Here is a 12626-nt window from a genome sequence, read left to right as displayed (position 1 = left end):
CCTCTCAAACTCATAACTCACCTTTAAAATTAGTTAGTTGTGAAAGAAATGTGCCACTCAAACAGCAGACTATCAGAGTCAGAATATCAGAGCTCTACACCTCTCTCCTCTCTCCAGAACCAGTAAATGGCAATGTTTCCCTCTCTTTTTTCACACATATACATGTTAATTTCAAATCTCAGTGCTTCCCACTTTTTTTCAAATGAAATCACACATTTCTATTGGTTGAAAACTTCAACCCCTTTCCAAATGTACCCTTCCCCCAACTTGACTTCTGCCTGCTACCATAGCAACAGCTCATGGAACACTGCTGTGAGGAGAGAGGTCAGAAGTTCAGCACACAATGTTTCAAATCCAAAGAGCAAGAGTGGTTCACCTGTCCAACCTAACAGCAAATCCAATCTAATCTTCTGTGGGAACACAATTTTCTGAACCAATACCAAACATGCTTCTAAAAATATACACATACAGCCTACTTTTTTCTGTTAAAAGATTTGAATCAGCCAATGTGTTTTTTTTATGTTAAAAAAATATGTATGCCTCCATTTTACAACTGTCTTTCATTTCATATTGCCTTTCTACTGAAAGACACCTCCTGAGTGCATCCAGATCTCCTTGGAAGATGTTCACAGTGTGGATTGTAGGTCACAGCTATGTCTTCTGGAGTGAAAAGTTTGCAGAAAAAAGAGGTATGGTGAGAGACCTTGCTTTGCCAAATGTAGACATTAAATGGATTGGTCAGCGAGGGTTAAAGTGGCACCAATTAATGCCTTTGGTGAAAACCTTTCTACATCTCCCACAGCCTAACCTTATTATTGTACACTGTGGTGGTAATGACCTAGGCACTCTAACTGGGGTAGGTCTGGAAATGCTTATTAAGGACACCTTTGTGCAATTGATGTCGCTTTTTCCACAAACTGCCTTTGTATATTCTAATATATGCCAAAGGCAAAAGTGGAACTGGTCCAACCAATTTTGTCCACAGATTGACAAAGCAAGGAAGCACGTCAACAAATCTATTTCTGCTTTCCTCAGAGACTATGGTATGGGTTCTATATACCACAACAACTTGCGTTACAACATGCAAGACATTTATAGAGGAGATGGTGTACACTTCACTGATGAAGGCAACAGAGTCTTTCTCTTGAACTTAAGACTCTGCATCGGTACTTACTTGTAGGTACCAAAAAACACACAATGAACACAATGGCTCTTTTTAGAGCCACCTTATATCTAAACACTTAAATGCAAATTTTTATTCTTTTTTTTTTAAAGTTTTTTTTCGGGTGCGCGCTGGGTGCGCGCACTCGGTGATATTTTTTAAAAAAATATAAATCTTTTTTTTTGCCCTACAAGGTCCTACTGTGACCCCCTTACAATGCCTAGTGGGTCAATATCTCCCCACTCTGCCCCCTTTACACGTTCTCCCCCTTTGTTTCTCACCCCCTCTTTATGCGAGAGACAAAATGGCGGCCGCCGCTTCCTGATTTCCACTGATTCGAATGTTTACTTACTTCTTACAACCAATCAGAAGTGCGCTCGCGCACTGCCGAGTGCGCGCACCCAGCGCGTTCGCTGCGCGCTTACAGATATATATATTGTTTTAAATGCTTTTTTCTCAGGAAATACTGAACAGATTTACACCAGACCTGCAAAAGGCACTTCATGGACCTTTTAGCTACCTCTCTGCCAAATTTCACATAATTATGTTAAGCCGTTCAGGCTGTAGCTGCGACTAAAGTCCCTATGGAAAAATCCATGGGGAAAACGTGTTTTGGGACCCCCCCTTTTTCTCAGCCCCCGCTTTACGAATCACCCCGAGACTTCCAGGGTAGGAGCTGAGCGGAGCGCCCCATTAGTTTTGAAAATTTCGCGAGGAATCGTCAACCAGCGCCAAAGTTATTCAAAATAGAATTTTGAGATTTCCTATGGAAACTCGGTCCTAACTATAACTATCTACTGGCGACCGCCAGTAGGTAATATATATATATATATATATATATATATATATATATTACCTACTGGCGGTCGCCAGTAGGTAGATATAGTTAGGACCTAATTTCAATAGGAAATCTGCATCATTCTATTTGGAATAACGTTGGCACCGATTGACGAATCTTCGCGAAATTATCCAAACTTTTGGCCAGCTCCGGTCCGCTCCTATCCTGAAAATTTCACGGTGATTCATCAAGCGGGGGCCGAGAAAAAAGGGGGGTCCCAATACGCATTTTCCCCATGCATTTCCCCGTAGGACCTGTTGACGCAGCTACAGCCCGAACTGCTGAACGAAATTACACCAAATTTGGCAAAGAGGTAGCCCTCAGTGCAGACTTGTGCCTTTTGGTTAAATGGTGTAAATCTGTTCAGTAGTTCCTGATAAAATTAGGGTAAAAAAGTTAGTGATATCTATGGCCTCGGAGGATCCGCGCACCCTCCCCACACCCAGAGCGCACCCTGCCGTGCGCGAGCTGTAGTCTAATTGGCTGTCAACACTCCAGATCAGGAAGTGTTGGCAGCCATCTTGTGCCTCGGTAGAACCGAGGCACAAGAAACCTGAAAAACAAAGGCGAAAAACGCGACAAGCGGGCAGGGTAGAACCACCCTGACCCCCTAGGCCTGCTCAGGGGGTCCCACAAGGATGCCCAGGGCCAAAAAAGGATTATTGTTTTTAAAAAATCGGCGAGATTCGCGCACCCAGCGCGAATTTCGGCCGGAAAAAAAAAAAAATCAGCGCGGGCTCCCACGCTGAATATTCTATTTTGCCCCCGGGGTCCAAATCCCGGGGGCATCATATAAAAAAAGGTGTGGGGGGGTCCCAATCCCCCCCACACTGCCCCGGGGACCGCCACCCCCGGGGCTCCAAGATTGAAAATGCGGGGGGGCTCATGGCCGCCCCGCAGACCCCTGGTCCGCCACCCCACCGGGGCTTCATTATAGATGGGTGGTGGGGCTCAATGTCAATGTATGCGGGGGGGGCTCATGGGGACCGCCACACCCCGGGGCTTGTTTTTTTTTTTTTAAATAAAAAAAAACCCTGTGTGGGGGAGCTCGAGCCCCCCACACGCCCCGGGGACTGCCACCTCCCCGGGGACTAATTATTTAACATAGGGGGTCCGTTACGGACCCCCAAGCCCCGGGGACCACCACCCCCCGGGGCTTTAAATGCAGAGGGAGGGGGGCCGTGTGGCCCCCCTCCTGGAGCCAATGATGGCCCTGGGGACCACCACCCCCAGGGCCAGCTCCTGCAGTGTCCCGGGGTGCCCACCCCCGGGACACTGCTGTTTGCAATGGCAGGGCGGGAACCTCGCGGCTCCCACCCAGCCATTGCAAACTGCTTTGCTTCATTGAAGCGAGAGCAGGGAAACCTGCTCTCGCTTCAATGAAGCAAAGCAGATTGCTTTTCCACATGGGGAGCAGCATGTTAGCTGCTCCCCATGTGGAAAAGCAATGCCGGCTCCCGCAGGAGGCGGGAAGCCGGCTGGGACCGTGGGGGGATTGGGACCCCCCACGGTCCCCAACGAGGTGGCCAGGCCCCGGGGGATGGGGAGGGGGCCAGTAGTGGCCCAGGAGGGGGGCCACCCGGCCCCCCTCCTAAATTTTTTTTTAAAAAGCACGGCCCTGGGGGATGGGGTCCCCGGGACCAAAAGGGGCCTCAGGAGGGGGGCAAGGCAGCCCCCCTCCAAAATAGAAAAATTAAAAAAACAAAGGGCCATGCCCCGGGGGATGGGGTCCCTGGGGCAAATTATGGCCTCGAGAAGGGGGCCACGCGGCCCCCTTCCCGATTTTTGTTTAAAAAACAATATATAATAATAGTGGGGTCCCCATGGCCAAGAAATTAGAAAAAGAAGGGGGTCATTTGAGATGTCATCAGTGATGTCACTGACCATGTCATGAATGATGTAATATGTGACATCATCAGCGGTGGATTGCGGGCGCGCAAGATGTAGTTAGTACAACTAACTATAGCGGAGGAATTTCAATGGTTTTGTTCGAGTGAAATGTCCAGCTAACTATAACACCCCTAAAACCTATTGTTTTTTCAGTGAATTTCTAAGGTTTTTTAAATGCTAATTCCTAACTATATCAGGCCTGAAACCTATGGTTTTATCAGTGAATATATATATATGATCATGTGATCAAGGCTCAGGGGGAGCCGAAACGTTATGGCGACATCAAGCAGTTGAGCGAATAAATTCTTTGCACTACAGAAGGTGGTCCGTGTTTGTGTTGTTGCGCGGGGGCTACGAGGAGGCTGCCCTGCCAGGGATGCAACTGAACTGATATATATATATATATATATATATTTTTTGTTTTTTTGTTTTTTTGTTTTTGTTGTTAAATAATGCCCCAAATTGCTTTCACAACAATTTTATCCTGCATGTGGTGTATGACAGGAGCAGGCATCTAGGACATTACCCCGCAATCCTGTGCGCAGTCAGAAAACCTGTCACATACAAGGGAAACAAAAGATGGCACATTCGCGTCCTTGCCAAGAACAAAGATGTTCCGGGGGACTGGCCCACATGAGTAACCTGCTGCGGCATAGCTGTCATGCGGGAAAAATGGTGAGGAGAAACTTCATACAAAACACACTTTCTGGGTAAAAATCTAGCTTTCTGCCAGAATTGGTGTAATATCGTTCAACCATTTTAGCTGTAGTGCTATTCAATTCTTCTATGGAAATTTGCTTGGGGAAAGCAGGTTTGGGTTCCCCTATTTTTCTCGGCCCCCGCCTGAAGAATCGCCCTGAAACTTTGCAGGAAGGAGGTGGGGTGGATTAACCATTTTTGAGGAAACTTTCATGAAGACTCATCAAACAGCACCAAAGTTATTACCATACCGAAAAATCAATTTCCTGTGTAAACCTGGTCCTAACTATAACTGCCCAGTGGTGACTGCCATTGCATTTTTACATATACATATTTATATATATATATAAAATAATATTGAGAATACAGTAGTTCTCAGCAGTTTACATGTAGAACATTTATTATTATGCATTCTAAAAGCAAAATATATAATATATGCATGTTCCAAGTGTTTCAAAGGTTGGAAAAAATACCCCTAAGAAATCTCCATCCTCAATCTCATTCAGCATTTCGTCGGTTAGTTGTCGATGTTTAGAATTCACATCTTCATATGTGACCTTGAGGTTTCCAGAAAGAATTAGATAACATTCAATAGGCAGATGTCCTTGCTTTAATATTAATGTTTTGGCTTCATACCTGGAAAAGACATAAAAAAAACAAGATGCCAATAACGAAAAAGACAGAAAGGGAGAAATAGAGATGAAATGTCGGGGCGAGAGGGATAGAGAGTGAGAGAGCTAGGTTAGAGGGAGGGAAAGATTATGTGAGGAAAGTTAAGGAAAATGGAGTATGACTAATAGGTGATAAACATACACAGTACAACTTAGGTCCCATCACTAAATGGCATACAATGGTCAATTGGTCAAAAATGGATCAAGACCTTATGGTGCACCTCACTGATATGTTTGAATAGCTTTTTATAATCTTAAAGAATTGATTTGTTTGTATTAAATATCATTGTTTAAATGTTCAGAAAGCATCTCCAATCAGTCCATCTAATGGTGATCGTCGGTGTAACGATAGGTCTACTCAACATAGTACATGTATTACGAAATAGAAAAATGCAAACAATATAAAATGAGGCAGCTAGCACTTGTTTGAGCATGAAGACATTTGTCTATGCCTCATCTGCTCTATAGGCTCCTGGCAAAACAAACAATAAAGTGAGTAAACCATTCTAGAACAAAAGTGTGGTATCCCGGTGTATTATAGTGGACCAGTGCTAAGTGAGTAGAATGTACCTTGAGGCATTTGGATTGTGGAACTCTGAGGGATCTTAGAATGTACGTAAAGGTGTGGTTACCTCCTGCGAGTGAAGAGGCTGGGACATTTCCCTGTATCGCTTAAACTTAGAATAAACTCAACATTGGCTCAGCCCTCTGTGTGTACGGCTTCATTTACCAAATTTGACGATGATTTGAACCCACTGCGGGACTCATTCTTTCAGTTGAAGGAATCGCCTTTGTTTGAATGACTGCCTCCTTTTCAAACATACACTGAAATCGCTGGTGTGTCCTGAGTCATAGGAAACATTTACAGGATTTACATTGCAGAACTGTCCCATGACCACCATGAAGGTACTGTTCACTTCTTATGTACTTTTGTGTGCTGTTCCTGGACCAATGTATTGGCTTTTGAACGGTATGCTTTGATTAAGAATCCCTGGTGTGTGAACCCCGCATGCCACAGAAAACTATCTCACTCACTCTTCAATGCTGCTCAGCCTGTTCCATGTTGGAACTTACCACTGCATTCCCTACCTTATTCCCAAGCAAGTTGTTGAGAGCCCCTCTTTCATCCTCACACTGAGTACGTGCGCAGTAGCTGCAACAAAGTCATGCTTAAATGTGTGGGATATCAGATGTAGAAAACAACGCATGACAAGGGCAATGACACTTATCACGCAGGAGGAACAGGCTCTATTTCCCTGAGAAACACATGCAACACAACGCACCGGCAGCCATGTTGTGGGTTTTGAATGTTTTTAATGAATCCCTATGGCATGTGAGATGTCGGAAACTTCAGTTTTACGGTGATAGGCACACTTGTGACTAATTGCCTAATACCTATCATTTATGCATTAGCGCGACGAACACATTAGCTGAGGAGAGTATTATAGTGATGGGCACATCCTGTGACAGCGTGCCTAATGCCATGCAGTAAGTGACATCATCTGTTAACTTCAGTTTTAGGTGATAGGCACATACTGTGACAAAGTGCCTAAAACTTATCATTTCCTCATCAGTGCATTGAAGGCATCAACTGAGGAGAGTAATATGGTGTAGGGCACACCCTGTGATGGTGATAGGCACACCCTGGAACTATGTGCCTGAAACCCAACAAGCAACATTATTCTTCTTCAACGGCGATAGACATACCCCGGACACCAAGTTTCAATTAATACTATTAATCTTCAGGAGCATTATGATTAACCTAGTAAACTATTTTGGTTATTATTGTGGCGTACTAATCTGGTTACCTGGAAAAGTGTGGGAATACGTCTCCTGATTATTTGTGATCTAATAGGTATATTCTACTGTCTAACATAGTGAAAGTTCTGTCTTCTGTCAGTATGCAAAATATTTTGCCGCCTCCCTTCTTTCTGTCCTCTCCAGGAGAACCCACTATTAAGTGGTCTAAATGGAAAAAAAGTGTTTTTTCACACCTGCGTCTGTGGTACATCAAGCACCAAAAGGAAAGCCTCCTTATTGCTTCACTGCTTTGGTCCAAAGGGTTAAGAAGTATTTTAAGATCTCCCAGATATGGAGACTAGTGTCCGTATCAAGAAACATGATAGGCATTACTTCCCAAAATTGAGTACTGTCCTAGAAAGTTATTATGTTGGTAGGCGGATACAAAGATCTCAGAAGTCAGTGGAAAGTTATGTCACGAGTTTGCACAAACTAGCAGCCACTTGCAGGCTTGAGGAGAACGTAAAAGAATGCATTGGTGATTGATTTGTGCTTGGATGTAATATTGAGAAAGTTAAGGATGAGTTTTGGTGAAAAGACAATCCCAAACTTGACGAAGTGTTATTAATTGCAAAGAAGATTGAACATTCTTTGGCCTATGTTGATATTATAAGAAAGGAACACAACCCTGTTCCATTAGAGAAGATACATGTGGTGCATAAGTCAATGTCAAAACACGATTAATCTTTTCTTTTAAGATAATCTGTTGGTGGGAAGAGCTTTAGATGTGGTGCTTCCAGCCACCTAGCCAATGACAAAGGTTGTCCTGCCTTATCATCTTCCTTTTCTAGGAAACCCTTTAATGGAAAGTGCTTCATATGTGATGCCTCTAACCACTTGGCCAATGACAAAAATTGTCCTGCTCTTTTAGTTACGTGCCGTGTATGTAACAAATTTGGACACTTTGGTAAACACTACAGGCCTCAAAATAAGAATACATTTTAGAAGGTAGAAGAAGTAGTGGTATTTGATGAAGATAATGAGGATGAAGTTGAATATGATGATTTACATTGCAGGGAAGTTGTTCTCCAAGTTGGATGGCATAGTGCAAGAGGTCCGTTTGATAAAGTAAATGTTAATTTGAAATCTGTTTACATACTGTTTGACTTAGGTGATAAAATCTCTTTGATACCCAAAGATTTCTACACATGAAATCTTTTAGGCAAAGTCAAACTCTTCAAACCGGACATCCGACCACTAGTCTATGGAGGACAGCCAATTAAGTTGCTAGGGAATTTCAATGGTGATTTAGAATATAAAGGGTGTCTCACAGCCAGGAAAATGTATGTTTCTTGCAGAGGAGACAGCATCAGTAGTTGGTTCCACCAAAAAGATTTAGGTGTCATGCAAGATCTGAATAGTGTGCCAAATATTATTTTGAATAATTTTCCTGATATAGTAGCTAAGATCAAGGAAGGAGTGAATGGGGTACCATGTGAGCTACCCCAGGAATTTAAGGACGTTTTTGAAGAACAGTTGGGATGTCTGTCTGATTAGACACATAAAATTGTTCTGAAGAGCGAAGTTTCTTCTATTGCATGCAAGGTGTAAGGTTTACCTTTAGCTTTGAGACCACACATGTAGTCTGAACTTGATAAATTGGAAAAAGAGGAGATACTTGTCAAGACTGAAGCTACAAAATGGCTTGCACCAGTAGTACTGGCATGCAAGACCTCAGGAGATTTACGTTTATGTGTTGATTTAAGAGGTCTCAATAAGGCGAGGGTGGTAGATAAATACCCTCTTCTGAGTATCTAGGAGAGGCTTACACAATTAGGAGGAGCCTGTTTTTCTCAATTTTAGATTAAAGATGCCATATCATCAGATGTGTTTAGATGATGACTGTATGGATTTGACTTCATTTATCACGCCGTTTGGTTTTTTCAAATTCACTAGATTACCATTTGGACTCAACTCGCTACTGCATTTTTCAAAGCATATGGAGAATGTGTTAGATAAGGTTCTTGGGGTAAAAATCTGCCAGGATGATGTTTTGATTCATGGGTCCAACCAAGAAGAGCATGATTGTAGACTAAGGTTAGTCTTAGCAAGGTGCAGGGTGAGAGGTCTGACATTACGGGAGAATAAATGCAAGATTAATCAAACAGAAATGAATTATTTGGGTCATAGGTTGACCAAAGAAGGGGTAAACAAGGTTGCAGATTGTTTGTCACGGTCGAGTCTGAGGCAGACAAAGTATGATTGCATTGTGGAGGATGAGATTTGGCATCTGTACAATTATAAGGTCTGTGAGGTTACTGATGGGTTGGTCAGTGAGTCTGAGTGGAGATATTTTTTTGGATGAAGATGAAGTTCTAAAACAGATACATTTGGTCAGGACAGGATGGAAATCTAAAAAGGCTGTGATTACAAGTGATTTCATGTTTTGGACAGTGAAAGATGATTTTTTTTTAAATAATGGGTTGCTTTGGAAAGGTACAAGATTAATTCCTCTGATTAAAATTAGAGAGAAGCTTATCCAGTCGATTCATCGTGGACACACACATTTCTATGACTAAAGAGAGGATCAGGTTGCATTTCTGATGGCAGGGGATGGACACACAAGTTGAGAAGTATGTGAGAGGGTGCCTGGAATGTTGCTCTAGTGATGAGTTGCAAACCAAGAGTTCAACCGATGATAGTGTGAAATACCCCAGAGAGATTGTGGCAGGAAGTAGCTCTGTACATCCTGGGACCAGTCACGAGTAAGGCTGGTCAGTCATATATTTTAGTGCTGATGGATATGTTCTCACGTTGGCCTGAAATTTGTATTATGCAAAGTGTAGAAACTAGTATGGTAACTACTTTTCTCGGGGATGTCTTCGGTAGAGGGTTCCTAGGCTGTATCTTGAAGAAAAATGGCATCCAATTAGTGTCCAAAGATATGTAAGATTTCTTATCCTTGAGAGAGATAAAGCACAAAAAATGTTATCTCTATGATCCTGAGACTAACGGGATGGTAGAGAGGTCCAACCGAGTGTTAAAAGAGTCTATTCAGATTTATATGGCACAAAACAAGAACTGGAAGAAAGATTTGTTAGAAAGGGTTGAAGTTTACCACCTAACACCTCACTCAGTCATGGGTACAGTGCCATTTGAGTTGTTTCAGAGGAGGAAACCTAGCACTATGGTGAAGCCCTCATGGATGAGGTGTGACAAGTTTAAAGGGGAGGTAAGGAAGGTGATTGGAAAAGATCCCAACAAGTGAGGATTAGGAAGAGAAAACAAACTTTTGATGTGCATAAGGCTGTTAGTCCTACTGAGGTAGGTATTGGAGACATGGTAAAAGTGAAACCTTCATAGAAAAGTAGAACTTCAAAATTCTCTGTACTTTTTTGAGTTGTGGACATATTCCCAAATTCTGGTAAGCTTAATGACAACCGCATTTGGAGCTTAAATTGAATTGTGGGGGTAGGTGCTAACCTGGAAAAAGGATGGATATGCACCGAGGGTGGCAACGACAGTGAACCTAGTGATAGTAGGTGCATTGTGGTTCCTTTCAGGTTAAAGAAGGATTATGTTTGAACTTATGTTTATGTTATTTTCAAATGAACATTTGTAATGTACTCTTTGTCTTTATTCTATGTCTTGTTTTGTTTTGTTTTTTGTTATATTATACTGTTGGGTTAAAAAAATTGAACAACATTTTTTTCCAAAAGGGGAGATGTGTGTGATGTGCTGGTGTATTATAGTGTACCAATGCTTAGTGAGTAGAATGTACCTTGGTGGGTTGGAATGTTGAACTCTGATTGATCTTAGAATGTATGTTTACCTCCTGTGTTTGAGTTGGGTGGGATGTTTCCCTGTATTGCTTAAACCTAGAAGAAACTCAACATTGAACAGCCCTCTGTGTCTATGGCTTCATTTATCACAAAATGTTCTGTACATCCAGTATTGTGAGCCCAACTACAGTCCACCTGGAAAGTTCAATCCAGACTTTCCTCCACTTTTAACTAAATTCCAGTGGCTTAAACATGGAGACAAACTCATCTGGGTACAGCTGTCCTCTTCCCTTCTCCTCCTCCTTTTCTGGACAGCCTCTGATAGAGAACTGAGGGCACAACCTTGAGGAAAGACATGCAGATCACAATACTGGGTGAAGCCTATATGCCCGAAACACAACCACAGGGGTTACCTCTTCATATGGGTACAGGGCATTGAGAAAAAAAACAGTGATGTTGCTGACCCACTTAGTGATCCACACTTGAAAGACATTAAACTATTACTGACAATTTCCACTTGTCGTGTAAATTTAATCTGGCGGAACAGCATTTGAGCTGCATTAATGAGGATACAGCTACAGTCATTACCACCCAGGTAACAGCAGCACTCCGAAGTGAAGATATTACATTCATAATTAACTTAATAAATAATTGTCGAGTGCACTTTAGGCATGCGTTTGGTATTGTCACGATTCACATTGAATCTTGCCCCATGGCACTCTAACAAATACTGTATGATGTGAGCATTTTTTATATTCTTTGTCATTCTTTTGTAGTGACACATTTCCAAAGTAATCCAGGTATGGAAAAGGATATTTTGTTAATTTGGGACATTAGACATATCTTGTTGATAAGTGCATCAGAGTTTCTAAGTGTCACAATACCAAGTATAGTGAGGCAACAGGAGCAGGCAATCCTCCGAGAGTTCTTCATCAGATCCAAAAAGTGAACTGAAGAGTGGGTCTGAGGGTCCTATTTTTATACCTCATTCCTCATTTGAAGTAGAAGTTTTTGAACCCTTACCTATAAAGTGCTTGAAGTTTCCTGCTTCCTCTGCGTGGGCTCCAAGCTGTCTGCATGATCAATGCAGGGGCGACAAGCCCTTTGTGTGAAGCCATTGCACAGCCTATTCAGTTGCAAGAAGGGATGTGCCCAGCTCCGTTACCCCATCCTATCAGCGATGGCCCAACCAGGCACACCTAATCCCTCTATTGTGTGGTTGTGAGTAATAAACAAAGTCCAACTGCTAACTACACCCGATCATGTGACCCAGAGACAGGCACCACTAGGGCAGGAAAATGCCAAATTTCTAAAAGTGATATTTTCAAAATTGTAACTTATCATCTGACTTTACCATTAAAGAGTGTTTTAAATTTCAATTTCACAGACACCAAACACAAAATGTTTACCAGTTCTCAATCAAAGGTTTGCACTTATTAAATATAATAAGGCAGCCCTATGTTATCCTATGGAAGAGGTAGGCCTCACAGCAGTGAAAAATAAATTAGACGTTCACTACCAGGACATGTAATATTTAAAAGTAGATGTCCAACCTTTGAATTACAATGCACCCCTGACCTATGGGCTACCTAGAATCTATCTCAGGGGTGACATATGCAATAAAAGGGGAGTTTGAGGCTTGGAAAGGTTTTTTTTTTGCTGAGTCGATTGGCAGTTTAAAATTGTGCACAGGCTGCAATGGCAGACTTGGGACATGTTTTAAGGGGCCACTTAAGTAGTTGACACCATAAGGGCTGCTGGCTCAATAGTAGCATTTAATTTACAGGCCCTGGGTATATAGTATACCACTTTACTAGAGACTAATAAGTAAATTTATTATGGAA

The 12626-nt window shown here is 42.4% G+C and overlaps 1 protein-coding gene across 1 annotated transcript in view; it reads right to left on the bottom strand.

Moving 5' to 3' along the window:
• Positions 1-12626, bottom strand: part of LOC146862774 (uncharacterized) — a 1246959-nt gene that overhangs the window by 1079207 nt on the left and 155126 nt on the right. Inside the window, exon 6 of the mRNA XM_085642072.1 lies at positions 5063-5225. Within this exon, the coding sequence (XP_085498198.1) occupies positions 5063-5225 (163 nt within the window). The remainder of the gene's footprint in view (positions 1-5062; positions 5226-12626) is intronic.

The sequence above is a fragment of the Triturus cristatus genome, chromosome 2_2 (genome assembly GCF_964204655.1).
Source record: "Triturus cristatus chromosome 2_2, aTriCri1.1, whole genome shotgun sequence".
Lineage (NCBI taxonomy): Eukaryota > Metazoa > Chordata > Amphibia > Caudata > Salamandridae > Triturus > Triturus cristatus.
The sequence above is the reverse complement of the archived record's forward strand: the minus strand, read 5'-3'. Positions and strand labels throughout refer to the sequence as shown.